Source organism: Perca fluviatilis, chromosome 23, assembly GCF_010015445.1.
Source record: "Perca fluviatilis chromosome 23, GENO_Pfluv_1.0, whole genome shotgun sequence".
NCBI classification, from domain to species: domain Eukaryota; kingdom Metazoa; phylum Chordata; class Actinopteri; order Perciformes; family Percidae; genus Perca; species Perca fluviatilis.
Window position 1 is genome coordinate 14,270,919 of NC_053134.1, and position 19,244 is coordinate 14,290,162.

At 40.0% G+C, this 19,244-nt stretch overlaps 1 protein-coding gene across 2 annotated transcripts; it reads right to left on the minus strand.

Moving 5' to 3' along the window:
• Nucleotides 1-5,933: 5,933 nt before the first annotated feature.
• On the minus strand, nt 5,934-19,112 carry pkp2 (plakophilin 2). 2 transcript variants are annotated; one of them, XM_039792313.1, is made up of 13 exons: nt 18,823-19,112; nt 17,870-17,940; nt 16,175-16,746; nt 15,882-16,020; nt 14,555-14,762; nt 13,763-13,940; nt 11,725-11,839; nt 11,215-11,376; nt 9,806-9,982; nt 8,746-8,902; nt 8,026-8,218; nt 7,709-7,796; nt 5,934-6,747 (listed from the first exon to the last, which is right to left on the minus strand). In XM_039792313.1, exons 1-13 carry the CDS (start codon nt 19,013-19,015, stop codon nt 6,679-6,681), a joined length of 2,322 nt encoding a protein of 773 aa, XP_039648247.1. In that variant the 5' UTR covers nt 19,016-19,112; the 3' UTR covers nt 5,934-6,678. The 2 variants fall into 2 exon arrangements, with proteins under 2 accessions (XP_039648247.1, XP_039648248.1); XM_039792314.1 differs by having other exon boundaries at nt 8,746-8,899; nt 18,823-19,111.
• Nucleotides 19,113-19,244: the final 132 nt, after the last annotated feature.

The window sequence follows — 19,244 nt, forward strand, 5'->3', positions numbered from 1 at the left end:
TGCCGGAAGTTTGTCAGGGTTTACCCAGGCTACCAAATGCTTGCTCCTGGAGGGGAATTGTTGGGTCTTTGTAAATTATAGTGTGGTCTAGACCTACTTTATCTGCAAAGTGTCCTGAGATAACTTCTATTATGATTTGACACTAAGGGCCCTATTTTAACGATCTGAAACGCAAGTATGAAACGCCAAACGCAAGTAGCTTTGTGGGCGGATCTCGGGCGCTGTTGCTATTATACCGGCGGGATAAATGACTCTTGCGCCCGACGCAAATCTTAAATGGGTTGGTCTGAAGTAGCTAGGTGTGGTTTGGGCGTAACGTGAAAATAACCAATCAGAGCGTCATCTCACATTCCCTTTAAGAGCAGGCGTGTTCCTTATGGCGGATTGCTATTATGACGTGGCGGATTTCGCCGGCGTATCCAGCGGGAGCTGCCGATGCGAGATGCGGCAAAGTAATAAATGCCCGTCTTGGCCGGGGTGGTGTGTTGCTGGGCGGCCTCTCGGTATCACACTCAAGTCTGGAGAGGATTGCTGCAGCCATGGAGCGTGGGCCTCCAAACGCACCACCTACACCTGTTGTGCCCCTTCCTCCTCCCCCCACTCCATCTCCATCCACCCGCTCCACCAGGAGCGCATCGCGCATTAGGCTACTCCATATTCACCAGATTCCGCCGGAGTGTCCAATCCCACCGTAGTTCAACATCACGTCTCCTTAAGTCCTCTAATATTTCCTCATTTATGTCATCAACACATCAAGGATTCATGGAAATGTGTAAAACACAACAAGCCACAAAGAATGCTGCGACTTTTTGAGGACTGTACTGTAAAGTGCCTCCTGATCTATCCAAACACCTGAAGCGCATTTTCAGTAATATTTTTCTTTGAAATTATGTATGGTTTTCAAAAATGGGAACTGTTGTAGATGAGAGAAGTGTATGCGCGTTGTGCACACGCTACATTATGGCCAAGCATTCGTCCCTAAAATTGCATCTGAATAACGCAAAACTGACTTTAGACTAGCGCCACTGACTTTAGACCAGGTTTTTCCTGGTCAGTGGCGGAATTGTTTTCTGAAACTGCAAAATAGGACCACATAACGTTTGCGCCGGAACACGCCTCCTCTTTTCGCTGAACCGCCCCCAGGAGCGCAAATACATTCCCTAATTTACCGACGTGCGTCTGTGGAGAGGAAAAGTCCGCTGTGCGTCGGGTGCAAAATAGGAACGATACATGCGTCGGTGTACAAAGGCAATTGCGCTGAGTGCAAGATAGGGCCCTATAATTCAAATTGAATTCCAATTGAATTGAATAGTCTTTGATAGCCAAGATTTTTGTTTTGTTTTAATGGTGCAACCAGATTTAGTAAATCACTAGTCTTTACTCACAAACTTCAATGAATTTAGGAATAGCTGGTGGTACCCAATCCTAGACCTTCATGAATATGAGGTTACAGTAAATCAAACAAACAGGTCCTATCATCAAGTTACATTTTCTTGAGAAGGATAAGGTTAAATTAAACTCTTTTCCTTGTCTCTATTCACCACCCTGATAAATTCTTGACATGTTTGTCCAGCAGAACCAACCAAATTCTCTATTGACAGCCACATCATTGTCCCTCTCTCAGACCACTGCCATTGACCTTCTACCTTTTCGTATGTCCATGTGGCTGCGTGTGGTTTGCCATCAAGTCAAAAAGGCTGCTCTTGACTAGTCCTACAGACTAGAATCACTCTTTTGATCCTTTTTTCAAACTTTTAAAATGCCTTCTCTGCACCCATCACAACCTCCGTGACCCCAATCACGAGTCAAGCAGGCACTCTTACTCTCTGGATTAGTAGTTCTCATGCTGCCTGCCCTTTTCACGGCCCTCATCCTTCTTGACCCGTTTTCTGTGTTTGGCACAGTCAGCCACCAGTTACCAGACCATGATATCTGAGAATTTAACTGTATATGGTGTCTTTCTACTTGGCTGACTGCATCTATCAGGTTTCATTGCTGGAATCCTTATCAAGTACGTGCAGTCCTTGGCTCCCTCCTATACTTGTTTTCCAAGTAGTGAAGTGATGGAGGTGTGGTGGGGAGGAACCTGGTACATCAAATTAGATTGTGGTCTACCCGGAGACTTTTGTTATCCCTTACAACAAGGGGAACACAGAACACTAAACTTTCAAAACTGGCTCAGGTACTTGTCTTGTTGTAAAACTTTTTTTTCGACGTTTTTGACGCCTTTTTTTCAGTTTGTTTTTGCTTTTTCCAACATTTTAAATTGTAAAATTTTTCTTCTACGCATTTTCAGCGCTTATTTCTACATCCCATATTTTGATATAAAACAAAAATTGAAAACAGGTCAATGTGACCCGAAGTCAACACAAGGGTTAAGCATATACCGATCCTGTGTAAGTGGACACATGTTCTAAACCAGTGGTTCCCAGCCTTTTTGGCTCATGATCCCCACATGCTTTTCTCTAACATAGTAAAATTATCCAGTAATTCAAAAGAAAACAAGAAAAATTTGAAGAAAGTCTGAGGGGAAAAAAAGCATAACTTACTGTTATGTAACTGTTTTTCTGCTTTGCTTTCTGCAACAGCTCAGATTTCCTTTGCAACCCTTTGTGCTGGTCCTGACCCAAAGGTTGGGAATCCCTGTTCTCCATTGATTGGATGTATTATGAACACTCTTTCAGAGTGAAATGCACCTAATTTTTAAAGGCTGAGCAGTTTGTCACAATTCACAAGATTTTCACAAGTCACAACAATTTTTTTTTATGTCTAGCTTCTGTTTAGGTTATTTGCAATCTTGTGACTGCACAGCCTTGGGAAATTCAGCTTCATCTAAGGAGGGTCTCACTACTAACTGGTAAAACCTTTGTCCCACTTTCATAAGTTCTCCTTCCAGGGCTCAATGATTGCTTTGTTTCTGCCAGTTGATGACTGAACATCAGGATGCCAATTATCTGGCAAACTTACGTGTTTTTAATTAGTTGTGCTTCTGCTACTCCCCGAGACAGAGATTAACTCAAACACCAACAGCAACAAAACAAAGGCAAGAAAAAAAATGGGATTCAGGGGGACACGGGTTCTCTAAAGAAAAGGTCTTGTGCCAAAAAAGAAAGAGGCGATTGCTCTGAGTTGACTCCAAAGCTGCCAAAATAAATTCAAAACAAAAGTGGCCAAACAAAACACACAGCACACCCTCTCAGCCACAGTGCAAGTGACCATGTGCTGGGGGGGAGTGGGGGGTTTAAAAACTAAGCTCAGCTGAAGGCAATGCCTCCTAACGAGCAGGCATGCCCACAGCTGAGCTCGTTAACAAGGGGTTAGAAACTAACATTAATCAAGTATTTAATGCTAAAAGATTTTAATAATAGCTGAAAGGGGATGCTTTGACATTTTTATTACTGCTTTACACAGCAGGCAGAAATCAATAAATGTGTTGCTTATTCATATTATTCAGTCAAAAGAAATGGAAAATGTGTAATTCTTTTTATATTTCTATATGTTTGATTGTTTTCTATTGTACTGTATTGTCATGAGTATTTTTTGTTTGTTTTCCAAAATTCCAATTTTTTTTTTTAACTTCAATACACAATCTACTCCAGTTTCCTGCTCTTCCCCAGTCGATTGCACAGCTGTGCCTTCGGGCATTTGTGAAGTTGCAATATGCTCTGGACTTACAACCGTCTGGGCCTGACTTAAAACACATACCATTTGTGACATTACAGGGTGGTACTTCAATCTAGACATTCTCAAAAGATCAAAGAGGTAAAGACATGTAGTCCAAGGAAGACATGCAAATGCTGTGCTGAGTTCTGCACAAAAAAAAAAGAAATCACTTGATTATAGATTCCAAATGTTCTTGAGTGATTATGTCAGTGGAAAGCAATTTGAGTGCTGACACCCATGACAATAGCGTCAGTGTACAGAAAAAAACTGGCTTCCCTTTTAGCCTGTTTTCCACTACTGCTGTCCTGTGAAAGAATCCTTTCTTTCTTACTTTCTGTGAACTACACATGTTCAGTTGTAATGTGACAACCCCAGTATAGTCCACTTCACTCTACTCCAGTAATCAAACCCATTCTCATGTGTCTTGACACCTGTTACCATTGGCTATTTTGGTGTTTTGGACATATCATTTCTATGTTGGTCTTCAGGCTTCAGGGTAGTTAATCCCTCACACACCGAGTGATGCTGACAAAGAAAGTAATTTATGTTTGTCACTTTTGAGGGGAAATTATCATCTGTTCATTTAATTTGATTAATCCCATGATACTTTTGTGTTAAAGTCTGCTCACCTAATTCGTTTTGTGACAAGAGAACGAGGCTCTTCTTGTGAAATAAGAAATCTGACCAATTATCAGATCCACATAGGCTGTGGAGACACAAGTAGACTATTGTTAAAAGGATTTGGCTTCTTCAGAGCTTTTTTCTTCTCTCTTTGCGCCAAAACCAAGACTTGAAAATCGAGGACTTTGTCACCGAATAGTTCACAAAGTGGGTGATTAGAGATTATGAGCGAAAAAGAGGAAAGAGCGGAGTTTAGTTCCTCAAATAGAAAGGCTTAGGGTCTTAATCTGAAGGCTAAACTACTTTGAAACATGTGGGACCAAGAGTTTGTGAATATGAAAAATAAATGTTATGTGGGAGCAAAGTACCACTTGGGGACAATTTTACAGATCAAAACCGAATCTTTTCTGGGCTCTTCATTGAGGTGACTGATGAGCAGTTGTATTAATGCTACACCACTGCCCTCTGCAGGATATATTAACAACAAACCTGTATTTCCCCTATTTTACTGACTTATAAAAAAAGGTTCTACATTTTTAAAGGAAGTATAATTACATCTGAAAAGTGGACCATTCCATTATTCCTTTGTGAATTACTTTGCATTGTCTGTATGGTAAAAGATGCACACTTTCAGCTTTTCAACTTTTAACTTTCAAAAGGTTTCAGCTCAACACAAGGCCTGGAGACAGGAGAGAGAAAATCGGATCAGTGCTAAAAAGCAATTTTCTGTCATGTCATGCTACATTATGCACCTGCAGATACAGGCTGGAGAATCACTGACACGACGCTGTAATTGCTTGCTTTATTAATTTGATTTAGGAAAATTCAACCACTGCCTGAAATCCAGTGAGGCCTTTGTAGATTTCCCAGCTGAGATCGGCTTCACTAGACAGAGAAGTGGATCTCTGGGGGAATTTGCCTTTGTTTTAAATAAAAAATGTCTGAGCAAGACCACCAAGGCTCCGAGGATGGGATTAGTTCCTGAGCTGTTACTTTTACACCTGCTTACATGTATTTTTCATGTCATATATCTGACACACACTATTTCCAATCTTAGTCCACTGTATCACTGTTTCTGTGTCCGCCCCCTGGCCACCCAGCCTCCCCACTCCTCCCCCCTTCGGCCGTACCGCAGTGCAGCTCGTCCTGCCAGGCCCACGCAAGGTTACGCTGCTCCAGGGCCTCAAAGTCATCGGAGGTCTGATCCACTGGCACAGACCTCATCCCCCACATTGTTCAGTTTGGTTTAAATCTTGTCCATCCTGTAAATTAGGATTTTTCAAAGTAAAATATCATAAAAAAAAAAAAAAAATCTTTTAACTTATACATATTGACCTTTGGCAGTTCTGAGCTAGTTTTTGATTAATGAGTCAACCTTTTCTCCCACAGAAATCTCATGTACTGTAACTATGGCATTTAAGGGGATATTTCCAGTATTTTATTAGACTTTGCAAAACAGTAATTTGTCATCATATACTTTTTGACCTTTGTTATTTCATACTCGTAAAAGGTAGTGATTTATTAGGGGAAAACAATGTACTACATGTAACAATCAAACAATTCCTCTCCTTTATTTTCTTATAGCTATTGTATTCTGACATTTTCTAGGGTAATTTATTAACGTTCCCAAGAACAAAATGACCAATACGTTTTATTCAAAACATTTTATTAATTTAAGGAATCCACTCAAGTCAGGCAGTAAGAAATCAGCTTGTTGTTGTGTTACAATAGGAAATCATTGTATTCAAAAATTCATTTTATATACATTTGTATAACATTTCAATGGTTTGTGATTTTTCCTCCACAATTTCTTTAGTGTGAATATTTTCATTGTGGTTCTTTGTTTAATGACAGTGTCGTCTTAAGTGCAAAAAATAAACAAAACACGCAGTTAACAGTTTACTCAACTGCTGAGCTGCTGCTACAGTAAACAAACTTCAGTATTTTTGCTGGAGAGTGGTTGCTTTTTCAGTTAAAGTTTCTACATTCATCTGTCAGTTTTTCTAACCGTGAGGCACCAAGACAGTGGCCAGAAGTATCTGATGTATCGAAAGAGATGTCAACATAACTCAAAATATTCGGTAATGTACTTTTTGTGTAAGCTGGTTTATTGTTCGGTTATCCATTATTTTTAATATAATATTCTGCTCTTTTCCTGTGTCCTATAATCCAAAATACATGTTTGTCCTTAAGCCATAACTAACACGAACAGCATCACTAATTAAATGTACACTTTTAAAGCCATTTCATGGGACCTTTAAGTGAAATGTAGGCACAGTTCACAATGTTTTCAGCATTGAAAAACACACAGGCGCTTCATTAAAAAGGAGGAACAGTGCATCAAGTGATTGTTGCTGTTATCAGCAGGTGCAACTTGAGTTATAGATCTTCAGTTCAGCCTCGTCCGGAGTTCACAGCCTTTGTTGTCCTGGCATTAATGAAATCAACTTTCCTGTACCCACCCTGTTAAGAGGAAGAAGCATTGATTATGGATACTATATGCGTGTTGTATTGCATTGCAGAGGGATTCTTAAAGTTGTACCGGTATATGATTTGAATTTGTTTCACTTTGGTGCCCCCCTGTGATAGTATTTAAAAAGACACAATCATCTGTTAAACTGTCAGCAAATAGAGTAATTCTTTCTAATAAAGATAACTGCACCAATCTTGTCACATCGAATCAATGTTTAATGTATCAATATCTATGCAAAGTATGTTATGCTGTACAAAAATGACTGGCAGCTAATTGCTTCATCTAAATCACATGTGTCAAACTCAAGTGTCAACTCAGTGTTTTGCCACTTTTTCTGACGTTTTGGGGCCTTTTCTGACATTTTTTCCAATGTTTTTGTTGATTTTTAATCAAAATCTTTTGTCGCTTTTTTCTTTGATGGCTAAGTTACTTTTTTGGCACTTTATGTGGACCAAGCTGTACGTGAGAAGGCTATATGGGACACACAATAATCCAGTAAAAGATCCTTGACTTTTTTGATAAAATAAAAGCATGTGAATAAACTAAACATGTCCGGCCCTTTATGTGATTCTTAGTTTACAGTGTGGCCCTTAGTGAAATTGAGTTTGACACCGCTGGTCTAAATGAAGCAACTCAAAGACAAGAAGAAGTGAAATGAAATCCCTAGGCCCAAAACAAATCACTTTACCGGTACTATCCGTGCCGTGACACTTGCGAAACCTTAAACTGTTTATTATAGCTTCTGATGTGGGCCTCATAAACAATGCAGAGCAAAAGGATGAACATCAAAGAGGTTGAAAGAATACATAAAGATAGGATGGCAACATGTTGCAATCAGCGTCTCAAACCATGTCTACAACTGTGCTCACTGTGTGCAGACACTATGGGAAACCCGGATAAGTGGCAATTACAGGGTTATATGTTAATGTTGCACAGAGAGTGGGAACACACCTTCTTGTAGGCTCCATGGAGATCACCGTGTTTCCACATGGTGTGCAGCAGGATGCATGCTGCCTGACCCGCTCTGGTTGGTCCATGACTAGGATATTAGAAGTTACAATTAGTCTCTCATACATGAGAGAGAGATAGAGAGATAGATAGATAGATAGATATCATGAGATGTTAGAGGTTCTTTTCTTCTGGATGAATTCTGAAATGGGAGGTGGTACTAACTCATAAGTGTGTCATTACATTCTTCATAAAGTGCTATTCATCAAAAAGGAAATGATTCAGTTTCATAGAAGAGCACTTTATGAGCAGCGACTAACCCGTTGTCCTTGCTGCTGATGTTGATGATCTTCGGGAGGGCTCCCTGGTTGACGATGGCTCTGACATGCTGCCTGTCACTCTGACACAGGTTGCTCAGGGTGTGACACAGAGAAGCCGTCACCTCGGTGGGCTGTTCGGTGCCGGTGTCGTCGTTGGGTAGCATCCCCACCAACTCTGGCATCCCCTGCTTCACTTTAGGAGGAGGAAGAAAATAAGAAAAGGGTTTTAAAAAGTTAAAAAAAAGAAGAGTTTGTGAGCTGGCTAGGGTGGCAGGGTTTGAAAAGATGTCATATAAAGTTTTTTTTCAGATTGGATGTCTACACTAGGAAATGGGGAAGGTACTTGAGCTTCTGGGGGGCTCCTTAGGAGCTTTGTGCTGGGGAGAGCCGTGTATGATGGGCTTATGGGGTTATCATTTATACATATGTTTATTTGGTTTATAGTGTATCTATTTTGTTATTATGCTGTTGTATGGTCTTGAATATTGTAGTTCATGTGTCATCTTGTGTGTGTGTGTTTAAATTAATTAATTAAATTAATTAAATTTATTTTATTTCAGTTAAAATAAAATAAAAAATGTTAATCATAAAAAAAACTAAACGTTTAAAAGGTTACTGTTCGGGAAACAAAATGGTCGGCAAGCAAATTCTTTGTGGAGGAAAATGACAGGTTATTATTTCAAACCTCCAAGTATTTTAGGTTGTAATAGAAACAGTTACCAATGTCAGGGTGCAGTTTCTGGTAGCGCGAGAGGTTTTCTATTAGAGATATGGCCGTCCTCTTCACATTACTTTCTCCCTCCTCCAACATCTTTTTGACATGCTGAAGGCCATTTTCCCGTTGAACAATAGTGAAGGCGATGGCTTCAGACACCTGCTGAGCCACAGAAAATGTATCAAATATGTGATGTTACTCTGAATTTAATTACAGCTCTTAATACATAATTACAACTCATTTATGATGTTAAAGGTTTGTTTACGTCAACAAAAATTGTAAACAGGAGTAAAACAGTGTGACAAACATCCTTGTACTGTACGATATATATATATATAGTCAAAGAAATACTCATTGTCCCTTAAAATAAGTTAATTATTTATTAAATTGTTAAATTAGTAACATACTACATCCACGGGTTAAAATTTGGGATTCTTCCGTCACGAGAATTCCTCCATAATCCAGTGAAGAAATGATTTTTCAAGTAATTGACTAATATCACTTCAACTTCAGAATGAAATGTAATCCACCAGGTTAAGGCTGTGAGGTCAGTATATACATACACTACTGGTCAAAAGGTTGGGGTCACTTAGAGATTTCCATTCCACTCCATTTTAGACAGAATACCTGCATTATTTTGAACCAGGGCAGCAGTTTTCAGATTACATTATGTGCTTACATAATTGCAAAAGGGTTCTCCAATGTTTTCTCAGTTAGCCTTTTAAAATCATATCAGATTAGTAAACAGAATGTGCCTTTGGAAAATTGGATGAATGGTTGTTGATAATGGGCAATGTAGATAATGCATTAAAGATCAGCCACTTCTTTCTACAACAGTCGAGAACCCTTTTGCAATTATGTAAACACATAATGTAATCTGAAAACTGATGCCCTGATTAAAAAAACACATGCAACTGATCTCAGCTGGTATTCTGTCTGGAATGGAAATTTCTAAGTGACCCCAAACTTTTGACCGGTAGTGTATATGTTGTCATTTTCCTCTTTACAGAATGAACCTAGGAAAGTCTGAAAGGAAACAGAATGTTTTCATCTGTCCCATCTTACCGCTCCTTTCCCAGCTGTGATGTTCTGCAGGGCTCCGATGGCAGCCTCCTGGGTTTGTTGACGCACACTGCGGGCCATCAGTGACAGATACATGCGGATAGTGATGGTGCTCCACAACCACTCCATGCCATGGGGGTTAGCCTTCTCCTCCAGCAGGGGGCACTGTCGCTCCAGATGCTGAAAAGAAAAACAGTTCATGAGATGCAGCTGGTTTTGTATCTGTGGGTTCACAGAGTTCATATTGACAACAAGAGGCAGCTATTATGCAGCAAATTAACAATGACATGAAATACTTTCTTTTGTCTTGTTTTCTTGCTCTTTTTGTGCATTCTTTGGTTTACTTTGACAGGGAAGACTGGCTGAGCATCCATGCCATTTTTGCAGCATCATCATACTATAAATTCACATAATTATAAAGAATTCACAGTCCAATGCCTCACTGAGTAGCTGCAATGCAGGTGATTGTTTAAGGGATCTAATGGGCATGCAAAGACTTTTTTAATTAAATGAAAATCCTTTTACATTCTCCCCCTGTAATAAACATTAACATATTTTTGATGGCTCTTCTTGAACTTGTTTGTCAGCAAAAACTTTGGTTCAGATTTCCAAAGATACTCTGTAAAGTGTCATATTTCACTCAGAACAATGACATATTACAGGACACTATTAAGTAGCATTATGGGAAGTGTAGGATCCAGTGTTTTTGGTGCTTGACTCATACTAGGGACTAAACGTCTGGACATCTCAGCCTCTGCTGCATTAATTCTAACTATACTTTTTTTTTTAAATCCATTTCTAGTGAGTCCTGCAACACTACTGAAGTGCAATAATAAGTTTCTTGAGTATCGCTTTAAAAAAAAAAATTGGATAAGCCAGTAACATACTGTAGTTAGAGCACAAAGGCTTTAAACAATTAACTGCACTATGTGGCCAAAAGTATGACACACTCTGGTCTGGGACAGGTTTTCATGGCTTCAGCCAGGTCCCTAATCTTAATGCTACAGCATACAATGACTCAATAAACAATAGTGAGATAGCTGAGCTGAACTACAGAGTTGGGCATAATTCTCTGTGGGTTTCTGACTTCGGCCGTCTCCTTTCGTATTACACGTGGTCATTTGCTGCATTGTTATTTAGCTTTAAATGAAGCATTGCAACACTAAGTCCATAACAGCAGGTCTGTCTGCTGCTGCTGCTGGATAAAGCAAGACTGTAAAATGTATCATTTGCTTTGATTTTTTTTCTCTCCACATTATAATAGAGAAAGATAAATATGATCGGCTTCTATTAAGATTATTTATGGGTGATTAAACCTGCAGCAATGCAGCAGTTTTCACAGAATATTGCACTGAATTATTATACTGCAAGAACTTGTATAGTCAATGTGGATTATTGTCCAAAGGGATTACCTCAGTGATCTTGGTACTGCGATAATTAAAGCAGCCGACAGCCTTTTGCTTAGAAGCCAAGTGTTGTCGAGATTCTCGGAGATCTAAGGTGTACCTCTTAGGAAGCTCTGCCTCTATCTGATAAGACAGGTTGTGCAGGATGCAGACACAGTTCTCTGTGGACTTCAGAGCAGATATATAGACAAAGATCAAATTAAATTCAGTATGTCAAGCTGTTTAATCACATAGATACAACACACTGAAACTTTAATGGGAGTAATAGGTATAGTTCCATTAACCATTTGTTTTTTGGGGGATTTTGGTCTGTGACTTTTTTAATCCAGAGAGAAGCAACATGATTTATGTGAATATGTGACATGCACTACAGAAAAGAAAAAAAGTATGGGTCCAGTGTGCATCACATTACAAAATATATGTTCATATACAGTATGCATCAATACTCAGCAGTTTGTTGTGAAACAGCTGTGAAGATAATCATTTTCTCTGGAATGCTTATCATTTTCATTTCACCTTGTCATCTGTCTTGTCAGCTACGGCTCCCCGGATGTAGTAGACCAGAGAGTCAATAAAATTCTCACACTCCCTCATTGCTTTCCTTCCATCAGGACCAGCGGAGCTCAGATTTCTGGACACAATAAATACAAAACAATCAATGTAATGTGACATTTGTGTGTGTTTCAATCAGATACGCAGTTTTCATTCCCAATGAACCATATTAGAGAAGTCAGCAATGTTAATAACAAAGAATTCTCACATCATAGTGAGCCAGATAAAAAGATGAAGTCCCCTTCTGTAACACACACACACACACTTAAGTAATCCTATTTCCCGAGGATAATAAATACAACAATTAACATTCTAACTTCACACAACAGGTTCTTTGTGCGGTGATGAAATGTAAATCGGAGAGGAACTCAGCATTTTTCTCATCCACAGGGAGCTCAAAAGGTTTGAGAACATGATTAGGAGAACTTGATAACATTGGGCCAGCGAGGACTGAGTGATTTCAGTTCAGCAGAGCGGAGAGAAGAGGGAGCTCGATGAATAATTCAGTCGTTCACTCGTTTGACCTGGCTATAGTTGCCAGGGGAGCGCTGCATCTCTTGCTTTGTAAGCAGAGAGAAGACATATAGTATGTCTTGACAACTAAGTTGACCGTATGATACATAATCTTATACCACAATAGATACATTGTGGTTCAACACAATGCAATGATAGTAGAGAAATTGTATAAAAAAAATAAAAAAATACCTTTTGGTGACTAGGCCTGATGAGAAAGCAGTATCGGTTTTCATTTAGACTTTATTTGATGATGTAGTTAGTAGCCACTAAAAGATAGTTTGTGGCTCACGAGGAAGAAATTGCCAATATCAAAAGCAACTAATAGATATGATGAGCACAAAGTTATTATTTTGCGGTGCTGGCAGATGTGTTAAATTAGTTGCCACTTTGACTGCCTTTCATCAGTTGTTGTTTTTAAACAACATTTGTGGTTTTATCTGTTAGAAACCATTAGAAATGGCTTGAATAATTTGTTGAATACTTCGGTTTATGACCAAATACATGCACAGCTAATGGCATTCCCCTCAGCCTTAGCAGACTTTAGATTTAGTGCCAATTAGCAAATGTTAGCAGACTAACACACTAATCTAAGATGGAGAACCTAAACATTATACCTGCTAAACATGAGCATGTTAACATCGTCATTGTGAGCATGTTAGCATGCTGATGTTAGCATTTAGCTCAAGTACCACCTCAGAAAGCCACTAGCATGGCTGTAGACTCTCACTAAGATGCGATCACTTAAGGTGCTCTAAGCGATGTTGGGTGACGTTATTTCTTATTGACGTTCGAAGTATTGTCAAACAAAACTGAGGCTAGCTCGCCCCTCCCTCCTCCTCATCCCTCTTCTTTAAATTCCTTTTTAAAATATTAACCATCAATTGAAAAGAGGGATAGTTCTTTCCACATAAATACATTCAGTATTTTCTGCTTCCTTTTACAGCAGGATTCAGATGGATGATGATAACAGTTTACACCATGTTGAGAGACTGTTCACTCATAATAACTCTGCTTGGCAGAGGCAGGTACTGCATAATATCAATCAATCTTTATTTGTATATCACTTTCCATACAAAGGTCATGCAACCTAACCTGCTTTATATTACTGTAGCTCTGCCATCTGTTATCTCTTGCCCTTTGGGATATCATATAATGAATGCCTTATACTGCACAGTGACTAAACATGGGCTCTACTGTGCTTCTTTTACTACATCAGTAGATTATATGTGCCACTCTGCTCCACACTGATCAGGAAGTAGGATATTATGGTCGCTGGTGATGAAATCATTGCAGTTTAATCCACTTTCCTTCAGGATACAAAGTAATTTATAGGATTTATAGCAAAGTGCTTGAATATTTTTATATATTTAGTTTGGTATGCGCTGAATATCTGACACCAGTAGTGGTGTCTGTTTACTTTAATCTATTAATCTACACTGAAAAAGCTCACTGAGTATCTAGTTTCAAATCTAACAAAGGAGCCTACCGCAGGCAGCCGGTAGCACTGTGGAAAGCATCAGCATCAGCTAGGAGCTCGTCTTTTGGGTTCTCGCCTTCAGAAAGGCCAGAACTTGGTACCAGGACAGACTTGGTGAGGACTGATAAGACTTCTTTGGATAGATGCTCCTTCAAAAGGTCATGAGAGGAGAGATTCCACAAAAGACCTGGAAGTGAGATGGAAATATACTTTATTATAGACAAAGACATTCATTTCATTTATTTATTTGTATAGCACATGTAAAGACAACAGAAGTTGACCACTGTGCTTCACATAACAAGAGTCAGGAAAGATAATAGATTAAAACATCCTTCAGACAGCAAAAAACATAAATAAAAATAAGAATTTAGAGAAATGCACGCTCCAAGAGATATAACTTTAGTTTGAGTTTAAACTCCTATAAAGAGGACAGCAATCTCAAGGAGACAGGGAGGCTATTCCACAGTCTAGGACCAACAACAGCGAAGGCACGGTCCCCTCTTGACTTTAGACGCGAGGGTGGCTGGGACAGATTATAGTTGCTCGTGGACCTTAGACACCTACCAGGTACATTCAGATTTAACAGTTCGGATAAGTAAGCTGGTGCAAGACCATTTAAGGATTTAAAAACAAACTCATCTCAAAATGCTAGCTAAACTGGCCCAATGTATAAAACTCCCACAATACGATCTTAAAAGGTCTTAAAGACAGTATGTGTTTATATACAGTGAAGAAAATAAAGTCAGTTGGGGTGACTTTGGGTGAAGCAATCATATATTAAAGCTAAGTACAAAAACTGACCAGTAAGTTGTCGTCTGGTCTCCACATCACGGCTGCTCTTCAGCGCACGCAAAATAGTGGCGAGGCCATCATTTTCCTTTACCTCCATCTTGTTTTCGGTGCTCTGGTAAACGACATTACGTAGAGCCCCAGCGGCAGCATGTTGCACTTCCTCATTGTCATTGCACAGGAGGTGCAGGAGCTTTCCAATCCCACGGAGATAGTACACCTGGAAACAAGAGTGGATTATTGATTGACAGATTCGTTGGCACACAGATGCAAAATATACTTAAGCCATTGAATTAAAGAAGTGTTATATGCTATTATTTACCACAGCCATGCCCTTTATCAGAGCCATTTATCAACAACATGAAAGGGCTGTCATCACTTCCAAAGCCATAGCAAAATTAGTTAAGCTATTTTATTGTTCCTTATAAACTAAATTACTGAATCTACAATCCAATTCAAAGTGTCTCAGGGAGGTCTTTGCCAAATCTAATGTTATGGGGTTGGGCTGAGAGGAAGAAATGCAGAAGGTGTTTTGTACTGAGTTTAAAACCTGTTTGGATATACTAAAATCTTAGGATTTCACAACAACTTAACCTGCCTTGGGTCTGTTGAAATGTGGCCCCACACACACACACACACACACACACACACACACACACACACACACACACACACACACACACACACACACACACACACACACACACACACACACACACACACACACACACACACACACACACACACACACACACACACACACACACACACACACACACACACACACACACACACACATTTGTTCTACGCATGTGAAAAGACGGTTGAGGTTAAGCACTGACCTTGAACGGTTGGGGTCAGGATAGCCCATTGGTCAGGGGATAGGACCTGAACAAATCGGTTATCCGTATGTATCAGGTAGTGACAGGGTAGTAGTTAATGCTTCCTTGTCAGCTGATGCACAAAGATCCCCATGTTGTACAAACTAAGCAATTTTTTAATTTTGGTGAAGTGCTACAAATGAAAACTTCGAAGACAATTGGCATTGCAATACCCATGCCAACAAACATTAGGTTATATCCCTTTGGATTGGTCTCTCAAACCCAAACCAGTTCAGAAAACTTAAGCTGTTACTGGAACAGTGGCTAGGTGTGAAATTGGTACATTTAAAACTGTACAAACAGAGGCACAGGGGCTCAAAAATGCAAATACTACAACCCCCAAAACACATCAGAAAAATCCAGTTGAAGAATTTATTCTCTCATATATTTTAATGCCAACAAATTCTATTTTGAATTACTGTAAACTGATCCCATACAATGCATATGATGAAACATACCATCTTTTTAGCATCGTCACTCTTGAAACATTGATTCTGTATGTGGCTGGCTGCACAGATGAGCATTTCCTCATTATCCTGGGTCAACAGGTTCACGGCCCTCTCTAACGTCATCTCTGGGGGCTTGTTCTCTGACTTCCTGTTTGAGAGGACAGCCATGAAGGAAAAAAATGCTCCATCCCCAAATGTCTCAAAATAAGGTTCATGGCCTGAATCACACACCAGGACAATGCAACAATATATCATATTAAATGTACACACAGAGAAATGAACACAAACAAACACAATCTTACATTGTTAGGATATTCTCTGCATGGATCTGCTGAATGGGGAGTTCTACTTCCGTCTGCCGCCCCATGTCCACCTCCACGCTAGTGACCGAGGGTGGGTATGAATTCTGTCTGTGGTGCCCCTGACAATCCCTCCTGAGCCCAGCCAACCAGGACAAGGTGTTTTTATCCTGTTTGACAATAGTTTGGTTATGATCCCAGCAAGAGCCATATTCACCACTTGGCTGAAACGCTGCATTTGCAAACACAGGCTGTGGTGCTGCTGTCTGTCTGAGTGACCTCCGGTGGAAGGTCCTGTCTGCAGATGTGGATGCGAGCGACCGTGTGACACGGGGTGCCTCGGAAAAAGCATAGCGACGAAATGAATCAGAACCAAGTGAGTGGTCCAGAAGGGTCCCCCCCCTGTGTGACTGACTGGGCCCTGGGTGGGTGTAGGTCCCATGACGGTGGGTACTATAATTGAAGCGGCTGCGAGGTAACTCTGGGCTCTGTGCTGGAGACACTTCCACCCTCCTCAATGGTCTCAGCACATGGTTACTTGAGAGAGAGCGGTTGGTGAGGCCCGATCCTTTTACCTGTGAAGAAAAAAAAACCAAAAAAAAAAAAACACACAATCGGCACTTTAACACATGATTATTGGTCCTCTCACTTTAACTTTCTCTGGGAAGACTTTAAATTTACATGGCATATTAGTCCAAAATGCACAGTATTGTACTATAACTAATTGAACCCTCAGTAACGTTGTAACCTTGGTTCTATGAGTGAATACGGTTACATATTCCATATATACGGGAATGATTCGCTGAGGTCAAGTACATAGAAAGTTCTTTAAGACACACCAGCATGTCCGGCCATGCCCTACAGTCAGCCCCGAGACCGCAAGCAACACGCCGGAAAAGGGAGACACACAGCGGCAGTAACGCTGGGACGCTGGAACTGCTTTCTTGCCTGACACACAATCGTCTTGACAGAGCGACCATCAGAAACAGCTAAACTGTTTTCGCTTTGTTTTTGGAACAAGAGAAACAGCAATCCAAGGATTGCCTCCTTGGATTGCCAACTACAACAGGTACGCTTTTACTCTCGGTTTGACCCACACACTTTCCTTATCTATCTTTCAAAATATAACACAGATTGCTTTTACACACTACAGCACAGGTGCTTTATAGATAACCGTAGTAGGGAGTGGCCGGGCAAAGAAGTATCCTCATACCTGAAATTATCGTTATCAGTTGGCAAAATGTATTAAAACGTCATTTATTCAGTTTCAGGGCTCCATGCACCTTGAGCTAAATCTGTTAAAAAGTCACAATGTATCTATAATGTCAAACTACGTGTAAAAACACAGTGATTCACTTGAAATGCCTGGCGGCTCTGAATGCAGCAGCAGACCATTTGACTACATTCAAATTACGGCATGCAACATGTCCATTTATTTTACAATAGACAGGTACAAAATCTAGGCGAGGCCAACGAAAACACAAGGCATTGAACTGACTGCACTTGATGGCTATCTGTCACGGAATACGGAGTACTTCAAAAGCCGATCAGATCCGTTTTATCAGAGATAAAAGGACAATAAGATTATTATTATTTTTTTAATTTTAGGGAACCATACAGAAGATGCTGAATGTCACTAAATTGTTTCTGGGTTTGTGAATGCTTGAGTAAAGAGAGCAAGGTAAAAGAGTCCCCTACCTTCATGTTTGGTAAAAGTCCATCTGTAGCATCAAAGTTTTTTGCAGTGTTTTTCTGTAATTGGACACTACCTGAAACAAGTTGAAGAGTTTTGTTAGTGTAAGGTTTCACACTATAATTACCTAAAACGTATAGCAACAAGAATACCTGGCTGCCTGAGATACAAAGGTACAGTACACACTCATAGTGCTGTGAGCGTTTTGTAAACTAATGCTAACACTTCAGGCTAATGATGACATAACCCTGTGGTAAGCAGGCCAGTGGGTGAAATTCAATTCAAGCTATGTCAGCTGTAACATCCATTTCCCTTTAGGCGGATGAATGAAAGTACAGAAACCTGTTGGACAAGCAGACTACTATGCAGCATGCATTCCAGTCACAAAACTTTGTTTTTTTTTTCTTTTATATTAGGCCTAAATATAGCATATTTAAATTACAGGATAGTTTGACATCTACATGCTTTAATAGTTACAATTATACGATATAATGAAGCCATCTGCAGTTTATAGTTGAACTGCTCACATGCCATAAACCTATTCAACCAGTGACAAGCAGACACTGCTTCATTTAAAGAGGTCACCAACCCATAAATGCTGGGAACTCTTGTTTAATAGTAGCCTATGGTTTAACTGTCTTAAATAAATGATGGGAACTCTTGTTTAATAGTAGCCTATGGTTTAACTGTCTTAAATACAGTACTTCCCAAACTAAAGGTCAAAATGAGATATCATTTAAGATACATATTCTTTGTTGTAAGAATGAATAGTGGGAGGGAGCCATGTGAATGTACCATATCATCACCCTTTGTACCATACAGGCAATTCTTAAAAAATAAAAATAAATAAATAAAAAAAAAGATCCTTCTGAGGTGTACATGAGCCTCTTAGTGGTATTCTGTATTTCAGCCAAACATTAATCATAACCACGGAAGAAAACTTCAAACGGAACATTACCATTGGACACAGCCTTTCTTCCCTTGCGTGCCAGTGTGAGCTGAACCTGCTGGTTAACACGCAGACTCCGGCCGTTTGAATTCACTCCCATGGGGGATCTTAGAGTCGGCTCGGCCGGCAGAGCCAGACTGGTGTCATGCAGCACGAACGAGTCCTGCGCAGGTAACGTTGATTTAAAAAACACCTCTTCCATTGTGGACAAATCCAAATCTGCCGAGAGTCTAGGTCGGTCCCTTCATTTAACTCGATGGGTAGCTACTGTTCCTGCTTTGTTGTGTGCGGTGGGCGGGGCTAGAGGCGGCGCACCTGAGGTGTCAGGTGTCGCTGCTGGCTGCTATTGGTTAACAAGAAGTTTAGGTAGGCCTACATAGGCTACTCAAGTATTGTAGGCGTAATTGTACTTTACTTTAATATTTTCTGCC